Source organism: Panthera pardus, unplaced genomic scaffold, assembly GCF_024362965.1.
Source record: "Panthera pardus isolate Hobbes unplaced genomic scaffold, ASM2436296v1 HiC_scaffold_24, whole genome shotgun sequence".
Lineage (NCBI taxonomy): Eukaryota > Metazoa > Chordata > Mammalia > Carnivora > Felidae > Panthera > Panthera pardus.
This window is the reverse complement of record NW_026526810.1, coordinates 10885375-10905254: the sequence shown is the minus strand read 5'-3', so window position 1 is coordinate 10905254 and position 19880 is coordinate 10885375. Positions and strand designations below refer to the sequence as shown.

At 45.2% G+C, this 19880-nt stretch overlaps 1 protein-coding gene across 6 annotated transcripts in view; it reads left to right on the top strand.

Moving 5' to 3' along the window:
- Nucleotides 1-7824: 7824 nt before the first annotated feature.
- The window catches only part of LYSMD4 (LysM domain containing 4), a 32426-nt gene continuing 20370 nt past the window's right edge, over nucleotides 7825-19880 (top strand). The window contains exons 1-3 of one of the 6 annotated variants that reach the window (XM_019460124.2): nucleotides 7825-7910; nucleotides 9418-9707; nucleotides 11848-14334. In XM_019460124.2, the coding sequence (XP_019315669.2) occupies nucleotides 9426-9707; nucleotides 11848-12459 (894 nt within the window). In that variant the 5' untranslated portion in view covers nucleotides 7825-7910; nucleotides 9418-9425 and the 3' untranslated portion in view covers nucleotides 12460-14334. The other 5 variants (XM_053888761.1, XM_019460127.2, XM_053888760.1 and 2 more) reach the window with 5 other exon arrangements.

The window sequence follows — 19880 nt, the reverse complement described above, 5'->3', positions numbered from 1 at the left end:
CACTGGGAAGAGCTGGAGACCATGGAACTGTTGCATCGGGTTCTCTGAACCTGGGCCTAATTCCCGGGTGTGGCCAGGAAAACCAGAACTGAGCTTAAAGTTTGGCAAGGGAGGAAGCAAAGGATTGGAAAATTGCAGGGGGAGGGGGTGGCTGAGGTTTTGCTACTGAGAGGGGCAAAATGAAGGTAAGATACGTTTATGAAATCTTTAAACACTCTGCTGTATATACCTAGGTCTTGTAGATGTGGCTCTTTAGGGAAACCGGAATGGACCCTGAGTTCCCACCAAGGTGGCAGTGACAAAGCAGACCCAGGCTCCAGGTGGGAGGGAAGGGGAGGGCCAGGGGGAAAGTCAGCCTGGGATGACCCGGGAGCTCAGGTCAGGCACTCAGTGTTCCCCCCACCCCACCCCACCCCACCCCACCCCACCCCACCCCACATTGCCTAGGACAGCTTGCCTGGCTCATCAGGCTCCTGTTCTTGGGCAACTCCTCATACTTTAGTCCAGGGGGAGACTGTATCCGATACAAATAAAGCTCCTGACAAACATGTTTAAAACTCACCCGAGAAACCTGTTCCCAAATCAGAACAGATCCGATCCTCACAAACCACCTCCAGCTCCCTAAGTTAGGAATGTATTATTTAAAGAAAAATTGAGGGGCGCCTGGATGGCGCAGTCGGTTAAGCGTCCGACTTCAGCCAGGTCACGATCTCGCGGTCCGTGAGTTCGAGCCCCGCGTCAGGCTCTGGGCTGATGGCTCGGAGCCTGGAGCCTGTTTCCGATTCTGTGTCTCCCTCTCTCTCTGCCCCTCCCCCGTTCATGCTCTGTCTCTCTCTGTCCCAAAAATAAATAAAAAAACGTTGAAAAAAAAATAAAGAAAAATTGACTTTTATACCTTTATGGTTTCCCCTGTCATAGTAATAATATCTCACATTCCCAGAATGTTCATTGTATGCCAAGCACCTGGTGAGTAGCAGAATCTATCTATCTCTGATCTCATTTTATAGACAAAAAAACTGGGGCTTACAGAGGTCACAGAATTTTCCTGTTAATCCTAAGGGCCGGTGCTGGCTTCAGAACTGGACATCTGAGGGGGTCTAGTGCAAGGGTAGAACATTTGGCTGTAACAAAGTTTGATGTCCAACTTCAGCACGAACCTGCAGCTTTAACCACTGTTTGGTGTACCACCTCCTCATAACGGGAGTAAACACGTGTGGCAGAGACAAGTTTAAAAATGCAAGCACTCGGGGCACCTGGGTGGTTCAGTCGATTAAATATCTGATTTGGGCTCAGGTCATGATCTCACAATTCGTGGCTTCGAGCCCCGGGTTGGGCTCTGTGCTGATGGCTCAGAGCTTGGAGCCTGCTTCAGATTCCATTTCTCTCTCTCTCTCTCTCTCTCTCTCTCTCTCTCTCTCTGTTCCTCCCCCACCTGTGTGCGCTCTCTTTCTCAAAAATAACTAAAGAAAAATTTTAAAAAAGAATGACAAAAATGCAAGCACGCATAAATAAGGCAATTATTACATCACCCAGGAATAACCACTATTGAGCATTCTGCTTTACAACCTTCAGATGTGTGTGGGGTGATGTATGTCCCTTACTCTTTTTTCTAGAGATTTTTATTTTTTTAATGTTTATTTATTTTTTGAGAGAGAGAGAGAAAGGGAGGGGCAGAGAGAGAAAGACAGAGAATCCAAAGCAAGCCCTGCACCGTCCGCACATAGCCTGATGAGGGGCTCAAACTCAGGAATGGCGAGATGGTGACCTGAGCGGAAGCCAAGAGTTGGGACACTCAACGGACTGAGCTATCCAGCATCCCCTGTTTTCTAGAGATTTTTTAAAGTGCTTGTTATTCATAAACATCCTTCCATGTGAATAACTGTTACTTCTACAAGAAGTGCTCATTTTAAACAAGTATGCTGTATTTCATTTCATAAATGAGCTACATGAATTCAACCTAATCCCCTCCTGTTGGACATTTGTTGTTGATGTTGTTTCACCTCTCACCATTAAGAACAGCCTTGTAAGGAATCTTTTTACATGTCCTACTTATTTCTTGGCAAATTCCAAAACATGAGAGACAAGATCAAAGAATATGCACAATGTAAAAGTTATTGCTGCATAATGCTACCAATGTCCCAATTGAAACTCCCACCTACAGGTGCTGAGAGCACTCTTTCCTCACCTATGCAAACACATGCGTTTAGATTTGACTTTTTCCAGCTTCTTTCAGCTATGTGAATTTCCATTATTTGACCATCTGTCAAATTAACACCTTTTTCTTTTTTTTTTTGTTTGAACTTTTTAAATTTTATTTTTAGCCAGAAAGACAGCATGAGTGGGGGAGGGGCAGAGGGAGAGGGAAAGAGGGAATCCCAAGCAGACCCCTCCCCTCGTTGCCAGCACAGAGCCCAACACGAGGCTCTATCACACAAACCGCAAGATCATGACCTGAGCTGAAATCAAGAGTCGGACGCTTAACCAACTGAGCCACCCAGGTGCCCCATCACCTTTTCTCTATGTGCATTTCTTTAGTAAATTGTTTGCATCATTTGGCAATTTTTCTATGGACTGTTTTTTTTTTTTCATATTGAGATCTGAATGCCTTTTTTTTTTTATTAAGGATACTAATATATCAAAGAGAGCAAATATTTTTATCCAATTTATTATATTTATTATATATGTTTTAACTTATTTTTAAAGCTTATTTATTTTGAGAGACAGAGAGAGAACACAAGCAGGGGAGGAACAGAGAAAGGGAGAGAAAGAGAATCCCAAACAAGCTCTGCACCACCAGCTCAAAGCCCGATGTGGGGCTTGAACCCACAAACCACAAGATCATGACCTGAGCCAAACCAACAAACAGTCAGATGCCCAAACAACTGAGCCGTCTGGGCACCCCTAAGCTTTTTTACTTTTTAATGATTTTTTTTTTTTGCTGTTCTAAATGCAATATATTTTTCAGACTCTTCTTCCCTACCACTCTCCAACGAACTCCTAAGGCTGTCTTGGGGGACTCCACACAGAGGTCTGACAACTGCCTGGGCCTCTGTGATGAGCTAGCAGCATCTTCTAAGGGGTGGGTGGGGAGCCTTTGCCTTGCAGACTGCCCTCAAGAGAGGTAGAGGGTGTGTCCAAACTATGAAAAGCGAAGGGGTGTTCATAATTGTGCTAAGACAACAGACATAAACTGAAAATGTTCCAAGCATAGGGAGCGAGACCATAGAGGAGGGGACCGAGGCCCAGAAGGCTTACAGGTCTGGATCGAGGTCACACAGCTGGTAAGTGCAGCGCTAGTTTTAAACACATTCATCTTGGGGTGCCCGGGTGGCTCAGTTGGTTAAGCATCCGACTTCGGCTCGGGTCATGATCTCACGGTTTGTGAGTTCGAGCCCCGCATCGGGCTGTGTGCTATCAGCTCAGGCCTGGAACCTGCTTCAGATTCTGTGTCTCCCTCTCTCTCTCTGCCCCTCCCCCACTTGTGCTCTGTCTCTGAAAAATAAATAAAATGTAAAAAAATTAAAAAAATTAAAAAATAAAAATAAAAAATAAACACATTCATCTTCCCCCAGGCTTCAAGGCTACAGCTAACCTGCTGTGCACCGTCAGGCAAGTCCCCTATGTCTCTGGGTCTTAAATTCCTCTCTCTAAAATGAGAAGTTGCGGCCTAAGAAATTCTAATGACTTTGCCAGTACAAATCTCTGCTCTCTGCCCAGTGGAGTTTTGCAATATCTAGTAGAAGTCAGCCACTCAGCATCTGTTCCCTTCCATCCTCTGCCCTTCCAGGGAGAAGGTCGGTGTCTTAGTTCGGGCTGCCATAGACTGGATGGCTTACACAACAGACTGGATGGCTTACACAACAGCAATTTATTTCTTACAGTTCTGGAATCTGGAATTCCAAGACCAAGGTCCATCAGGGTTCAGATTCTGGTTCAGATCCGGCCACCTTCTTGCTGCATCCTTGCATGGTCTTTCCTCTGGGCGTGAGCAGGGAAGGAGAGACAGTGAGAGCAAGCTCTCTGGTGTCTCTTTTTACAAGGACACTAATTCTGTTGGATCGGGGCCCCACCCTTATGACCCTGTTTAACCTTAATTACCTCCTTATAGGCCCTATGTCCAAATACAGTTACATCGGGGGTTAGGATTTCAACATCTGAATTTAGTGGAGACACAATTCAGTCCACAGCAGGCTGTCACAGGGGACAGACAGGATGCTCTAGGTTTGGCAGGAGTTTGAGGGGCATCTGAGTAGGCCTGCCGGCTTGTGGAGGATGGATCGCAGCTGTCTCAGCGACGGAGCCGTGGGACTGTCCTTGGTGGATGTGACCCTGACGCAGCGCAGAGGGGGAGCCGTGTGGCTCGAGCACCTCCTCTCTGACCTCACCTGCATCTCAGCCAACCTAGCCAAGGGCCTGGAGAGAAAACTAGAGTATGTTTCTGAAGGAACTGTTAGTTCCTTCAGAATCAAGTCAGTAGGCATCCTGGCTGAGCTGGGCCAGCGGAGAAAGCAAAACGGAGTTCTGCCCAGAAGCCTTTATAAGAATGTGGGCTTTTGTAGTCACCGTCTGGGGTTGAATTCTGCCTCTTGTACTTGCTAGCCATGACATCTAGGACATAAAACCTCTGTGCCCAAATATCTAACTCAGGAATTGCATCGCTGCCCCTAACAGAAATCTTAATCTCTTAAACAATGGGGACATTTAGTTCTTTCCTACACACTTTCCATCTTTTCTGCTTTGCTGTCCTGAGCACATGGGCTCCACCTCCAAAGTTGCTTCAATGTCCGATATGAGTGCAGGTGCCCTTGCCATCACATCTTCATCCCAGGCAGCGGGAAGAGGGTAAAAAGAACACCCATACTATACAGAGCTTTTCCCGATGTCTGCCTTTGAAAAGCTTTGTCAGAAGTCCCACCCAACATTTTCCTCTTAGGATCCATTGTCTGAAACTTCTTCACAGTCACACCCCACTGCAAGAAGCTGTCAGCGTGGCACATTGCTGCCCCAAATAATATTGGGGTTCTTTTCCGAAGCAAAAGGCTAGAATGGGTATCGGGTAGGCATCTTGCGATTTCTGTTGCACTCAGTTTGTCCATCTGTAATTTGGGGATTGTAATAATACTTACCTGGCAGGAGTGTTGTGTGGCCTTATATCCAGTATGGACTCAATATATGTTAGCTAAATTACTTGTCTATCAAAAGAGAATGAAGTAGAAAAGGAAAATAATGTTGGCATTGCTATGAAGATAGTTTTGACCTCATAGACCCAGTGAGAAGGTCTCGGGGGTCCCCCGGATCAGATGGACCACATTTTTGAGAACTGCTGCTTTAGAGAATCAGATTATTCTTGGACAGACTCACTACCCAAGCTCCAGCGTGATACCGGAAGAACACACAACCATCCTTTGGCCTTTATGAAGTTTGGGTAATTTTCGTTAACGCATATGACCTAGTTTTTCTTTTTTCAAGGATCTAGCATAATCTGTCATGCTCTTTCTAAGTATGTCTTTGTTGTGGCTCATCTTTAGAAGTGTAAGCCCCATGAGAGGCTGCAGAGCTTTACTCACCACTGTGCTCCAGGGCTTGAGATGGGGAGATAGATCCACAGACAGAAGCTTGACTTCACCACGCCCTGTGCTCCTGGAAAACAGCAAGGTTAAGATCTCCCCATCCCCACCCACCCATTGTGTTCTGGAAAACGGCTTATTGCAAAGAACCCTTCTTTCCCCATACGACTTAAATTAAGACTCATGGATGCCATCCTTGTTTACCTGTGACAAGGTGAGACACAGACCCTCTAAATTCCGTTTCTTTGCCTCATAAATGATTAGCTGAGCCCCTTGTCCCCTCTGATCAATCAGAACAAAATGCTTGTTAACTGAAATTCCATTAAGCCTCTCTCCTTCCTCCAGGTGCCCGAATGGACTTTAGCCCACATTCAGCCTGAGCCAGCATACAATCCCTCTCGAGAATAGGCTGGCCTCGGGGAGAATGTTTTCATGTCTAATACCCAATTCTGCCACCCTTTTATTCTACTTCCTTGCACCTGGCTCCTTCTAGCCTTGTTCATCTCTCTCTATAAAAGAAAAGCCCTTTTCTGCCTAACTCCTGAGATGCTTACAGACCTTATAATCAGAGGGTTCTCCCTCCTGCAACAATCTTCTTCTCCCTTTGCAATAATCTTTTCAAATAAAATCTCTCTTGAACCTGGATTTGGGGGGGGAGGGAGGTTGGGAGTGGGGTTTGGATTTGTTTTTTATTAGACATGCTGAAGGAAAGAAACACGTGTAACTGATCAGGGAGTGGCTATGTTAATTCAGCTTTGCAGATTCTGCTCTGACTTCTCTCTCCGGTAATCACACTCTTAGATTCTGATACCTAGACTTGCCAAATCCACCGGGCCATGACCAAGCCCTCTGGGCCAGGAGTACAGCTGTGGCTGCCAGCTGGGCTTTTGGAGTCAGACACATTAGGATTTGGATTTTGCTGCTGCCACTGCCCTCCTGTGTAGCTCCTGTGTAGCCCAGGTCAAGTCACTTAATGGTTCTCCTGTTGAACCAGTCTTTACTGAGTGTAGGCTTTGAATTGGACACAGGTTGTGGTGAGCAACAGGTGATAATTAGGGACAGGAGGATTCTGGCAATTAAACAAGTAAATTAACTGGCAATTAACAAGTAAATGGAGGGAGAGCCTTGGTATATGGGAGGAACAGGGAGGGCTCTGCTGAGAAAGTGACTAATCTGAGGCCTTGGGGTCAGAAAGTCCAACTGTACCAGCAGCTGAAAGAAGGACATTCCTGTGAAGGGCCAGGGGTGGGAGATCTGGGTGTTTAAAATCCAGCAGAAAAAGGGAGAGGGGCTAAAAAGAATGAGTAAATGGCACAGAATGGACTGAAGCCCTCACATCATCCTGGGCTTTGTCTCCCAAGATAAGGAATTTCACTTTTATTTTGACTAGGATGGAAAGCCTAAAAAGGGAGAGATATTTTTGTTTTCATCCTTTTGCTTTGTAGTTTAATTTGATTGCTACTGAGGTTTCATTTTCTTCCCTATTAATCATTTGTATTCTTTGGTGAATTGTCCCCACCCATTTATCTACTGGGCTCTTCATGACTTTCTCATTAATTCGATGAGGTTTGTCTCAGTTAAGGATATTAATCTTCTGTGGTGTATGTTGCAATTATTTACCCCTGGTTACGGTCTGATTTTTAATTTTGGTTTCCTTTTGGGGGGTTGAAGTTTTAAACCTTTGTGCTTTCGTGCATGAGAGTGTTCACCCATCACTATTAGGCTTAAGGAGTCCTCCACCATCGACATTGGGTAAATGGTGTTGTTTTGGTCCGTGTTGTCGAGGTTCGGTGTTTTACTTTGGTGGACTTTGTGTCTTCCTGAGCGGGCCGGGGCAAACGCCTCCTGTGGTGGTAAGGACTCAAGATGTGGAGACCCCGGGTCCTTCCAGCCCAGAGGAGCCGCTTCGCAGCGGGAGGCCTCAGCAGGGACACCCGCTCTCCTGGAAATCCACCCCCTCGTTAAACAACATTGACACACAGGCCTCTTCTACAGGTGAGGAAGCTGAGGGTCAGCAGAGGACCGGGAGAGGGTGGTAAGGGGTCTTACAGCCTACAGCAGAAGCAAAACCTGCAGCTAGGACCAGCTGGTGCCGCCGTGGCAGGCAGGAGGGCGGGGCCAGAGTCGTGTCGGACAGCTGGAGCCCCGCCCCGCCCAGGCCCCGCCCCCGGGCTGAGCTTCCGGTACCGACTTAGCTCAACCCGGCTCATTCCAGAGCCTGCGCGGCGCTGATTTCATTGGCTGTCTCGCCGTCCCCGCCCCCTGGTGACCTGCTGATTTTCTCAGCCAATCAGCAGGTACGGCGGCGGCGGCGGCGAGTCTCGGCGGATCCCGGGCGCTGAGGTACCGGGGTTTGCAGGAGGGGCCGCGGTCCTGGGTGGGGGACAGCACGGGCCCTCAGTGGCGCGGCTGCTTCGCCCAGCTGGTCGGCTCGCGGGTGGGCCAGCTTCCTGCCTCTGGAGGGGCAGTGACCGCCACCGTCGGGGGCTGGCTGGAAGTTGTTCGGGGTTGGAGGGCAGAGGTCGGAGGTCGTGTCTTTGGGGAATGTTGGGGTCCCGCCCATCTAAGCCTAGGAGCGGGCCGCGCCCCGTTTTGTTTTTGTCAGCGCCCGTTTGGGGACCGCCCTCCTGGCACGGAAGGAGCGCTGAGGGAAACTGAGGCCTGGGAGCAGCCGGGGCCCCTCGCAGGCCCCGAGCTCTGACGGGGAGGCCGGCCGGTCCTCAGGCGCCCGCCGCCTCCCTCCTCCGGGCCCGTGGGTCTGTAGGGTGCGCGTTGGAGGGGGTGGGCGGCACGGCCGCGGGGGGGCCACCGGCTGTCCCCGAAGGGCCCCCCCCCCCCCCACCCGGGCTCTGATGCCAGCTCTTTCGGAGGCTGTCATTCCCCGTGTTTGAGATTTCGTGTCTGGAACCTCATTCGGACAGTTTGGAGAGGGGAGAGGGGGTAGTGTGGCTTTGGCATTTGGCAGGAGGTGAAAATAAAAACCAGACGTGGGATGTAATGAAGGCAGAGGGACCTGCGAGAAACTGGACGAATTTCTTAGCTCGACAAGGATTTTCTCCCCAACTTGCCCCGCATACTGTGTAATTCAAGCTTTCGGCACTTGAAATCGAGAGTATTGTGCTCTCCTAGATCTCATAAGCAAGAGCCCTAAGTCTTGACCTTCTTGGTGAGGATACTTTGGAATGTGTAAAGTGATGAACAAGAATTGTTTTGTCCAAAGTTCCGAGTTAAGATTCACAGAACAGGGAGGGTGGGAACCTCTCTGCTTGGTTGGGGGGGGGGGGGGGGCGGGGATCTTGGTAGCTTCTCTACTCCTCTGACACCCAAATGGAAGTTTCTTTATCTTTATGGGTTTTGGGGAGACACGGCTCTGGATGAGGAATAAGAGGGAAAGAGGGATTCTTTTTTTATTTTATTCTTTTTTTTATTTTTGAGAGAGAGAAACAGCACGAGCGGGGGAGGGGCAGAGAGAGAGAAGGAAACAGAGAATGGAAGCAGGCTGCAGGCTCTGAGCTGTCAGCACAGAGCCTGACACGGGGCTCGAACTCACAGACCTCAAGATCATGACCTGAGCTGAAGTCAGACCCCTAACCGACTGAGCCACCCAGGTGCCCCGCGATTCTTTTCATTTTCTATGCAGAAAGTGTGCAATTAGGCAATTACCTGTCCCTCACCCTCCATCTGAGCTAGCGTAAAACACATCCTTTTTTGTACTGACGGTATATGTCGAGTATTTATAGTGGAAGGGGATGGGAGTAATTTCTCTAGCAATAAGTCCTTTACCTGTACTGTAGCCACAAGAGGAATGGATGTGCCTTGTGTGGAATTAACCCTGGGGTTTGGTTTTCAGTTAAGAAAATGAGGCAGAAGGAAGTGTTAACCAAGACCTTCCAAGGCCCAGCCATTGTCTGTAGGACTCCGACCAGCCACGTTTACATGTTTGAGAACGGTGGTGGGGACTCAGGGGACTCCTCTGAGGAAGAGTCCCACCGCGTGGCTCTGCGGCCCCGGGGCAAGGAGCGCCAGAAGAAGGGTGCCCCCCACCCTCACCAGCCAGGAGCGGGGGACGTGGTGCTGCTTCAGCGGGAACTGGCCCAGGAGGACAGCCTCAACAAGCTCGCTCTTCAGTATGGCTGCAAAGTAAGAAACCCCGGGTGAAGGTGGCTCCTGTGTAGTTAGAGGAACAGAGGACCTCACTGAAGGGTGGGGGCCCTTGCTGCCCCTTCATGACCCCCCCCCCCCCCCCCCCCGCCAGGGGTGGTGTCCAGAGGCCTGTGGTATTGGTGAAGGGGTTTCCCATCTGGCCCGAGATGGAACGCAGGTGACATACTTTGAGTTCTGAACCTTGGGGTCATAAAAAGTGAGGGTTAGGAATCTCAGGTGTTGGGCCAGTTCTCTCTCTGCAGAGCACTTCTCTCCCTGTCCCTCCAAGTATTTTCGGAAACCTTTTTTATATAGTTTTTCTTTTGAGCATATTTTGTTTAAGACTTGCCAGGGCCAAAGATGCCATGCAGAATTTATCCAAGATTTGTTTGGTAGGATTGTTTTTTTTTTTTTTTTGGCTACTTCTCTTTTTCTGACCCTTTCTTGCTGGTTGCAGCCTATTGGATTGGTCAAGTTTGACGTTCTCTGTTTTAGAACTGCATGATCTAGCCTGTGTGCGCTGTGTATCTGTATAACCCTGTTTCTCTCTTTAATTATGTTTTTAGCATTCAGAGTGATTAACATGGCAAAGTAAGTAGGAAAGTATTTATAGAATTGCTGCATTTTCTCCTAGATTGAAACTTTTTATTTCATTTTGCTAATAACACTGTGTTATAACTTTCTATGGCCTCCTCTAAGGCTGTCTAACCAATTTGTTTTAAAAATCTTTTCTTCCTTAAAGTGTCTTGTTATTTATCTAACGAGGTTCAAATGGCTAAACACATTGTATAGGATATTGTGGTATTTCCCAGAGGAAATACACAGGCTGACCTCCTAGGGACACATAGTGGTCTCTCAATTGTACTGAGATTTATATTTGACTCTCTAACCAGCTTCTAGTAGGCATACTGTATGGTTTATTGAACATGGGCCGCAAATGAATCCTACCCTACAAAGATCTGAGTGGATGCAGTGGGCTTCTTAGAAAAGTGGGCTTAATTAAGCCATGAAGACTGTACATATAATGCCTCCAATAAGTAATCAGTTTTCCTATTGAAAGTAAATAAATTTTGGTGTTTAGTTTATGAAGGGCAAAGACAAAAAGGTCTCAAGCACCTTATGCTTTAGTTTCAGGACATGGTAAATTAAACATGTCCAGGGCCCCAGTTCAACTAGATGATAAAAACAATTGCTTAATAAGTAAAATAATGGAGATGATTGATTTGAAAAAGGTGCTGTCTAAAGGTCTGTTGGCCATAGTTACACTCTAGTTAAAGTGGACTTAGGAGTTAAAACCTTAAAGTCCATCTCTGACACTTTCATTAAGTTCCAGACATTAGCTTGAGGGAGGGTTTGACTTAAATTTTGCACCACCCCTCCCTTAAGATTTGTCTTGCTCTTTGTTACTTTGTGAAACCCACAGTGCTGCCTCTTCTCCTGGAGTCCTAATATTGAATAGGAGATTTCAGTCCGTACTTTCCAGCTAGATCCGTGTGATTCCCTACGTGTTACTAAGTATCATAAGTGTTAGGAAACCCTCAAAGTGAATTAACTCTCGATTGCTTTTATTTACAAAATAAGTTTATATACCATACAGTACTTCTGGGCATGAAAACATGGTAGAATCATGAGGACTTAACCTCTTAAAACAAAATTACAGTTAAAGTCGGTTCTGAGTGTCAAGCTGGCTGAGGTTTGGTTTGGCGATCGCTAATGTAATCAGCTACTGTACTGGGTTCTGATGTGGGAGGGAAGTCAGCCAGACGGGGGCATTGTTGCCTCAGAAGTTAGAAGAAGTAGAAAGGGCTACTATAGCATTTTTAGTACCATGACTGGGTTTCACCTAAAAACATTTTGTTGCAGTCACACTGTACACAAACAAAAAACGCTTTTCCAAAAACCGATTATACGTTATTCAAACTTGTAAATCTGCTCAGAACTGTGATAAGGCTGAGTTAAAGCGAAAAAACAGTTATTCAGCCTAAACTCATTATGTGTGCTGGTGCAGTTTTCCAGTATTCATCAGGGTCCTAAAGGGGGGGTGGGCTTGGATCCTCTTTCAGAAAGAGCTACTTTTTGGATATTAGTTCTAAGGAGTTTACATAGTTCATGATGTTTGTCTTCATGACTTCCCTAGGTCGCAGATATCAAGAAAGTCAACAACTTCATCAGAGAACAAGATTTATATGCTTTGAAATCTATTAAGATCCCAGTGAAAAATCATGGGATCCTAACAGAGACCCACAAAGAACTCAGACCCGTCCCAAGCCCATCCTCAGAGACTAGAGTGACCTTCGAGGAGCTGCCAGACCCAGACAGGGCAGCTGTAGGCGCCAGTGCCCTGTCCAGCCCACTGACGGATTTCTTTAAGGGCATTGACCAGAATATTGAGCGTGCCGTGCAGTCAGAAATCTTTTTAAATGAAAGTTGCTGTGGAGAGACCTCCAGTCAGCCGCTGCTTCCAGCGCCTCCGAAGACACCAACAAACGGTGCAGACTGTGGGATTCAGTGGTGGAGTGCTGTTTTTATCATGCTTCTAATTGGGATTGTTTTACCAGTGTTTTATTTGGTCTATTTTAAAATACAGGCTACTGGCGAGATCCCCAGCAGCTTGAACACAACTACTGTCCCCAACGGCTCGATGACCGTGAGTGCAGTTCCAGGGCAAGCCCCCAGATTAGCCGTCCCAGTGCCAACCATCCCCTCTTCAGACAGCCAGTTCAGTCACACCACCCGGGCAGGGAACTAGCCATCGTTGTTCCTAAAGTATCCGGCCAGTGTCAGCATTTGACCTCCTAACATGCATCACCTGCCATCGGCCAGAGCCTTGGGGGCCGCATTTCCTTTTCTGTGACATACGGACACGTTTCAGAAAACACCATTGTGTTCTCAGTAACACTCACCTTGGGGAGTAGGCTCGCCTAACCCAAGGCTGTGGGAGCGAAAACACCAGCACCCTCAGCCTCCTACATCCAGAAGTTAACAGCAAGAGAAACATTTTCACGTGGCAGGTGCCACTTCTTGAAGGTATGTTGTGGACTGGCACTGTGTGGGCCCCCAAGTTGGATGTGTTCGGAAGTTGAAGAGCGGCCTTGGACCTTCAGTGTGGGAGCCTCTGGGGTCAGCTTTGGTCACTTGGCTGTGTGCGGTGTCCCCTGCCTGCTGTGAAGGGATGACCAACTGACAAATGATGTTCTTTGTCTCCCTGGCAAAGGAGCTGTCCAGTAGCATTGAATATCACCCTGTTTTGGAGTCTGACAGATAACCATTATAACTGGCCCTACTTCATATTTGCCCCACCAGTTAGCTTTTTTGAGGCAGTGTCCTTTCTAGAATTGAAAATGCCCTAAATCCAAATTGCTCTAATATTGAGTAAACGGCAGTTCTGTTCTTTGTAGTTCCAGAACTAACTTAGTGGTGCACAGGCCTGTTTTAAGCTGCTGCATGGTGTGTCCAGCACGTCTTGGCTGGAACACTTGGGGCTGTTGCTCAGTTTCACCTGGGGTGTATTCTCACTGCAGTGGCTAACCAGATTCCCTAAGTTAGCATTCTTAGAAGGAATTGTTGCCAGTGTCTGGAGCTGAGTAGGTGCAGAGAGAAGAATGAGTGCCTATCACCGAGGTCCCAACGTGTGATGCTTCTAAGGCTGAACAGTCACCAGTCCAGTGTTGCTGAGAGCAGCAGCCCCTGTGTGTACCTGGAAAGGAAGTGCAGGGAGGACGGGTATGCTTCCTGCAGCTTCCTTGATTCTAAGGAATTCTAGAACCATTGCACTAGAAAGGGACTCAGTGTTTTTCTTTGGGTAAATACGCTCTCTGTATAGTGCAGCTTATGATGTTAAAGACCAAACACTTAATGGAGGGCCTCATGGTGACCCTTGCTGTGGAGGCCATTAAAGAGGGGTCAGGCACCCATCAGCCTGAGGTTTTCCTGTCTCTTCTACACAGCAGCAGTCGTGCTCAATGTGGAGGCTCTGGAGAGGTCCGGGTCAGCCTCTGAGGCCTTGCAGGTGCAGCAGGGGTATGTGGGGTGAGGGTTCAGAGCCTGCGTGGCCAGAATCCACCTCGGTCCCAAGGAAGAGTGGAAATGGGCTTACGTGGCTGGTGGCTTAACCTCGGAAAAGCCTGCCACCAGGGAGGAAGACCCACTGCACAGATAGGGAGCTTTGAGTGTGATTTATGTCATTTGACACATCAGACCTAGAGATAAGTTGAGAAGATTTCATTGTGTAAGAGGAGGGAAGTGTAGCAGAAGAATACTTGAGATGGGCTTCTAATTTTTCTCCTCTCAGCTATGTGAAAAATGATTTGCCCTGGGTTCAATTAGTAAATTTAAAGTATCTTCAAAGTTAAATGTTTTCTTCAAAACCACAGTGGTCTTCACGATAAAATGAGCTTGTGAGTCTTTGCTCCAGGAAATGTTTTGATCATGTGAATGCTCTTCCAGCCAAATGTCTGTGCTCACTGTGCCCCTGGAGGCCACAGGTTTCTCTAATGTGTCACCATTAACTTCACCAGGCAGAGCTGAGTCCCATGGGAAAATGGCTTTTGCCAGGCAAAGAATAATTATCTGTATCCTTTACTTTTTTCAAATGGAATAAAATAATTTCTTCTGTGAAGGAAAATTGATTCCTCTCTTTGTTTTTTTTTTTAATTTCGGGGGTGGTGATTCAGAATGAAGAGATGGTACAACAGTGTTGGAGAAGGTGGAGGTGTCCGTGTCTAGGGAGCGAGGCGTGCCCAGGGCTTGTGTTCAAGGTTTTCACCAACAGGTGAAAAACAGAAGTGGTAAACCAGCACAGTCTCACTGATTGGTCTGCACAATGTGCTTTAGAGTGCCTTTATTAAGTATGCATAAGAGAGACCATGAAGCTCATTTTGTACACATTTTACTACATTTTTAGTGTGTTAATATTTTAAAGAAACAGATTTGATAGGTAGTCTTCAGTCCTTTTGATTGAACAATAGTGCCCAACATTGTGGGCGCCTAGGGAAACTACGTCATCAGGCAAATGATGCTCCCGTTTTACTCTGGGGCAACAAGGCTGTGGAGACTCAGCAGAAGCCTCAGGGTCACTCCGAGCAGGACTGCCCAGCCAAGGAAGGGTTACAGTCCTTCCTCTGAAACAACAGTTCTTTAAACTGCCTCTGTTAATAGTGAAGTCTGCCTGGGGTTGAGGGAGAATGATAAAGATTCTTTTTTCTCTACATCTGCACCAGCATTTATGGTCTCTTATCTTTTTGATGATAGCTGTTCTCACAGATATGGAGTGGTATCTCATTGTGGTTTTGATTTGCATCTCCCCAATGATTAGCGATGTTGAGGACCTTTTCATGTACCTGTTGCCCACTTGTATACCTTATTTAGAAAAATGTCTATTCAGGTGCTTTGCCCATTTTTAATTGTCATATATATATATATATATATATATATATATATTATGATTATATATATGACATGTAATATATAATAGCATATATATTATAATATGTAAGGGTGTATATATAATATGTCATATATATATATGTACTTAAATATATTTTGCAACTGAGTTGTGTGAGTTCTTTACATATTTTGGCTACTAACTCCTTATTGGATATATGGCTTGCAAATATTTTTTCTTATTCTGTAGGTTGTCTTTTCATTTTGTTGATCTATTTTATTTTGCTGTGCAGAAGCTTTTTAGTTTGATATAGTCCCACTTATTTATTTTTGCTTCTGTTGCATATGCTCTTGATGTCATATCCAGAAAACCAGTGCCATGACCAGTGTCAAGGAGCTTACCACCTATGTATTCTTCTAGTAGTTTTATGGATTCTGCTCTTACATTCAAGTCTTTAATCCATTTTGAGTTAATTTTTGTGAGTGGAACAAGATAGGGATCTACCTTCATTCTTTTACATGTAAATATCCAGGTTTCTCAGCACCATTTATTAAGGAGACTATCTTTTCACCATTGAGTATTCTTGGCTCCCTTCTCAAATATTACTTGGCTGTATATACAGGGGTGGATTTCTGGGTTTTCGCTTCTGTTCTGTTGGTCTGTATCTGTTTTCATGCGTTTACCATAGTATTTTAATTACTGTCGTTTTATAATATAGCTTGAAATCGGGAAGTGTGATGCCCCTGCTTTATACTTCTTTTTCAGGATTCCTTTGGCTATTAAGTCTTTTGTGCTTCCATATAAATTGTAGGATTTTTTTTTTCTGCTTCTGTAAAATTTGCCATTGGAATCTTGATAGGGATAGTATTGAATCTCTAGACGGCTTTGAATAATATGGAAATGTAAACAGTATTAAATCTTCCAATTCATGAACACAGGATACCTTTCCATTTATTTTTATCTTCTGTTTCTTTCATCAATGTTTTGTGTTAAGTGTAGAGATCTTTCACCTCCTTGGTTGAATTTATTCTTTGTTTTTAATGTTATTGTAAATGGGATAATTTTATTTCTTTTCATATAATTCTTTGTTAGTGTATAAATGTTACCATATGTTAATTTTGTATCTTGGGACTTTACTGAATTCACTGATTAGATCTAACAGTTTTTTTGATGGAGTCTTTAGGATTTTATGTGTAGAAAATCATGTCATCTACAAATAGAGACAATTTTACTTTTTTTTTCTTTCAATTTCATGCTTTTTATTTAATTTTTTTCTTCCCTGATTGCTCTGGCTAGAGCTTCCAGTACTATGTTAAATAAGAGTAGCAAGAGTGGGCACCCTTGTTTTATTCCTGATCTTAGAGAAAAAGCTTTCACCCTTTTATCACTAGGCATAATGTTAGCTGTGGGCTTGTTATATATGCCCTTATTATGCTGAGGTACATTCCTTCTACACCTAAATTGTTAAGAGTTTTTATCTTGAACGGATGTTGAATTTTATCAAATGTTTTTTCTCCATCTATTGAGATGATATGATTTTTATCCTTCATTTTGTTAATAAGGTGTATCACACTGATTGATTTGCGTATGTTGAACCACCTTCCATCCCTGAAATAAATCCCACTTGATCATGGTGAGCGATCCCAAAATGTGCTGCTAAATTTGGTTTCTTAGTATTTTATTGAGAAATTTTGCACCTATATTCATAGGGATATTGGTTTGTATGGTGTCCTTTTCTGGCTTTGGTCAGGTAATGCTGGCCTTGTAAAGTAAGTTTGGAAATGCTCCCTCCTCTTTGATTTTTTCTTTTTTTTTTTTTAATTTGAGAAGGATTGGTGTTAATTCTTTAAATGTTTGGTAAAATTCACTCTGAAGCCACCTGGTCCTGGGTTTTTCTTCTTTGGCAGATTTTTACTGATTCAATCTCTTTACTAATAATTGATCAGTTCAGATTTTCTGTTTCTTCCTGATTCAGTATTGGTAGGTTATATGTTTTTACTTTTTTTTCCATTTATTCTAATTTGTCCATTTGTTGACCTAGTTGTTCATAGTAGTCTGCTTTCATGTCACTTTTTTTTTTTTTTAATTTTTTTTTTTAACATTTATTTATTTTTGAGACAGAGAGAGACAGAGCATGAACGGGGGAGGGTCAGAGAGAGAGGGAGACACAGAATCTGAAACGGGCTCCAGGCTCTGAGCAGTCAGCACAGAGCCCGATGCGGGGCTCGAACTCACATACCGCGAGATCGTGACCTGAGCCGAAGTCGGACGCTTAACCAACTGAGCCACCCAGGCGCCCCTCATGTCACTTTTTAAATGAGGAGCAGAGAAGCTTCTACTTCCCTCTCCTGGCCTGTTTTCTACCATTCCTTCAAAGCTTCCTTCTGACACAAGCCAGGAGCTCTCTGTGGAAATGGTTGTCTTGAAAGAGTTATAACCATTTGTGTGTGAGATGGGGTTTAAAAATGTTTGTTTTCCCTAGCAGATCAGGGTATCTGTCCCTGTGTTTTGGCAGGACATCTGGTGTCCTGGAGGGAGTGTCAAGAGAAGGCAATGGGATGGACTAATTCATCCCAGTGGACTAATTCATCCATTTATTCAAGTGACATATATGGAGCACTGCCTCTGCCAGGTGCTGGTTGGGGTGCCCCGCAGAGGTGAGGAAGGCTGATCTGGAAGAGATCACCTGGGAGATGGCCACAGCTTCATGTAAGGCCTAGTAGAATGCAGTGTGGATGGGGAGAGGTGGGAGGGCACGTGTCTAAAGTCATTGAATTGAGACAGTTTCCACTTGGGTTGATAAGGTGGGAGGCTGAGCCTGGCTATAGGAAGGACCCAAACAGATGTGAAGATTTCTCTTTGGGAAAAGACTAGGATGCAGCACAGAATAAAAACAACCATCATTTAATTCATGGCACTCATTAGATGCCAGACAATGCTCTAAGAGCTTTATACATCAATCCATTTCATCCTTACAATATCCTCGGGAGGTTGGCACTTCCTATTCCTGTCTTACTAATGGAAAAACTAAGCTAAGATCACATAACTTGTAAATGGGAAGGCTGGGAGTCCCACCCAGGCTGACTGGCTTGGGACCCTGTGCTCTTTAACCCCTTTGCTTGGGGCCTTGCTGCTCTGTGCTTCCCAAGGCAGGGTTTTAGTAGGGGACAGAATTGAGAGAAGAGAAGATTGAGAAGATTTCTTCTGGTCCACAATAGGGTACTGGCCATGCAGTGATAAGAACCCTATGCATTTACCTGCCTGTTTTCTGGGTGGTGCTAGCGAGCCAGTGGTGCCAGTGAGCCTTGACTGTGAGAAATAAGCCTCATTTGCATCAGTAAAGTAGCCTTCCTTAGCCAATTCCTTGCAGTACTGAACACCTTGGGTAGGGTTCCTCCAAGCTTATTTCTGGAGAGGAGGTACTTCTGGCATCACCAGGCCAAGCAGAGGCATGAGGGTGGGGTAGGGGACAGGATCCATTTTTGCCTGTTCTCCAGGAGAACAGCTCCTGGGTACAGTGGAGCTGCTGAGGAGACTTGGGGTCACCCTCCCTGCCCCCCTGCATGGTCAGGCCCCACAGCCCTGGGAAGGATGGCATGATGGTGATGTGCAGCTCCAATTTGTGCCCTCTGCCCTCTTCCATCCCTGCTTCTGTTGTGCAAGAGCCCTGAGGGACTCCTACAGTAGTGATCTGGGAGGGGGTCTTCCTACATCTTCAGGAAATACCAGGTTATTTTAAAACGCATTCACCACCCTGAGTAAGGAACATGTGCTACCATGCATTCATTCCCAAACCTTTCAGAGCCAAGAGGCTATGTGAAAACAAGACCCAGCCCTCAAGGTACTTAATACCCTTAAGGTACTTATAATCTAGTGGGAAAGATAAAACTTATATTAAGGTGGTGATAGGGGAGAACATGCTGACCCCATGAGAAGAAAAGGGATAGGATGATACATGGGTGATAAGAAAAGTTTTCTAGAGAAGGTGGCATTTCCTTAGTTGACACCTGAAAGGAGGGAGGGATTTCATAATATGCTCTCCAGTGGAGGCTGGAAGCCAGGGAGATCTTGTGAACAGGGAACTATGAGTAGCCTAGTAGCCTGGAGTGAAGAAGTGCAAGCAAACAGAAATGTGGTAAAATGCTGCAGTAATAGTTGGAGCTAGGTTATAGACAACCTTGAATTCTGTAAGTGACTTGGACATTATTTGATGGACAGTGGGAAGCTATTGAAAATCTTTGGACGGTAGAGATAGTATAGTTGAGCACTGACTTTAAGAATAGTAATCTCCTAGTTTGGGAGAGGAGAGGCCTTAAAGAGGTGATGTAATTTGATCATGAGGAGCTTGGGTATAGTTGTTTTCATAATTCTTTATTGGGGGTTAATCAAGCTTCTTGGATCTGCAGGTTTATATGGTTTCATGTAATTTGGAAAAATTCAAGTCATTATTTCTGCAAATATTTTTTTCTGATTATTCCAGTCCAATTACCCATATATTAGGTCATTTGATGTCTCACAACTAACTGATGCTTATACATTTTTCTTTGTCTTTCTGTTTTATCTTGGACAATTTCTGTTGCCATTTCCTTTATAATATCTAATTGGGATATTCAGTACATCTTGTACTAGAGGTATTTTTCATCTGTAGAAGTTCTATTTGGGTTTTCTTTTATGACTTCCATTTTTCATCATTTCTCATATTTTCAAACATGTGGAGTGTGTTTATAATAGCTGTTTTAAAGTCCTTATCTGATAATTCTATCATGTGTTTCATTCTGGGTCTATTT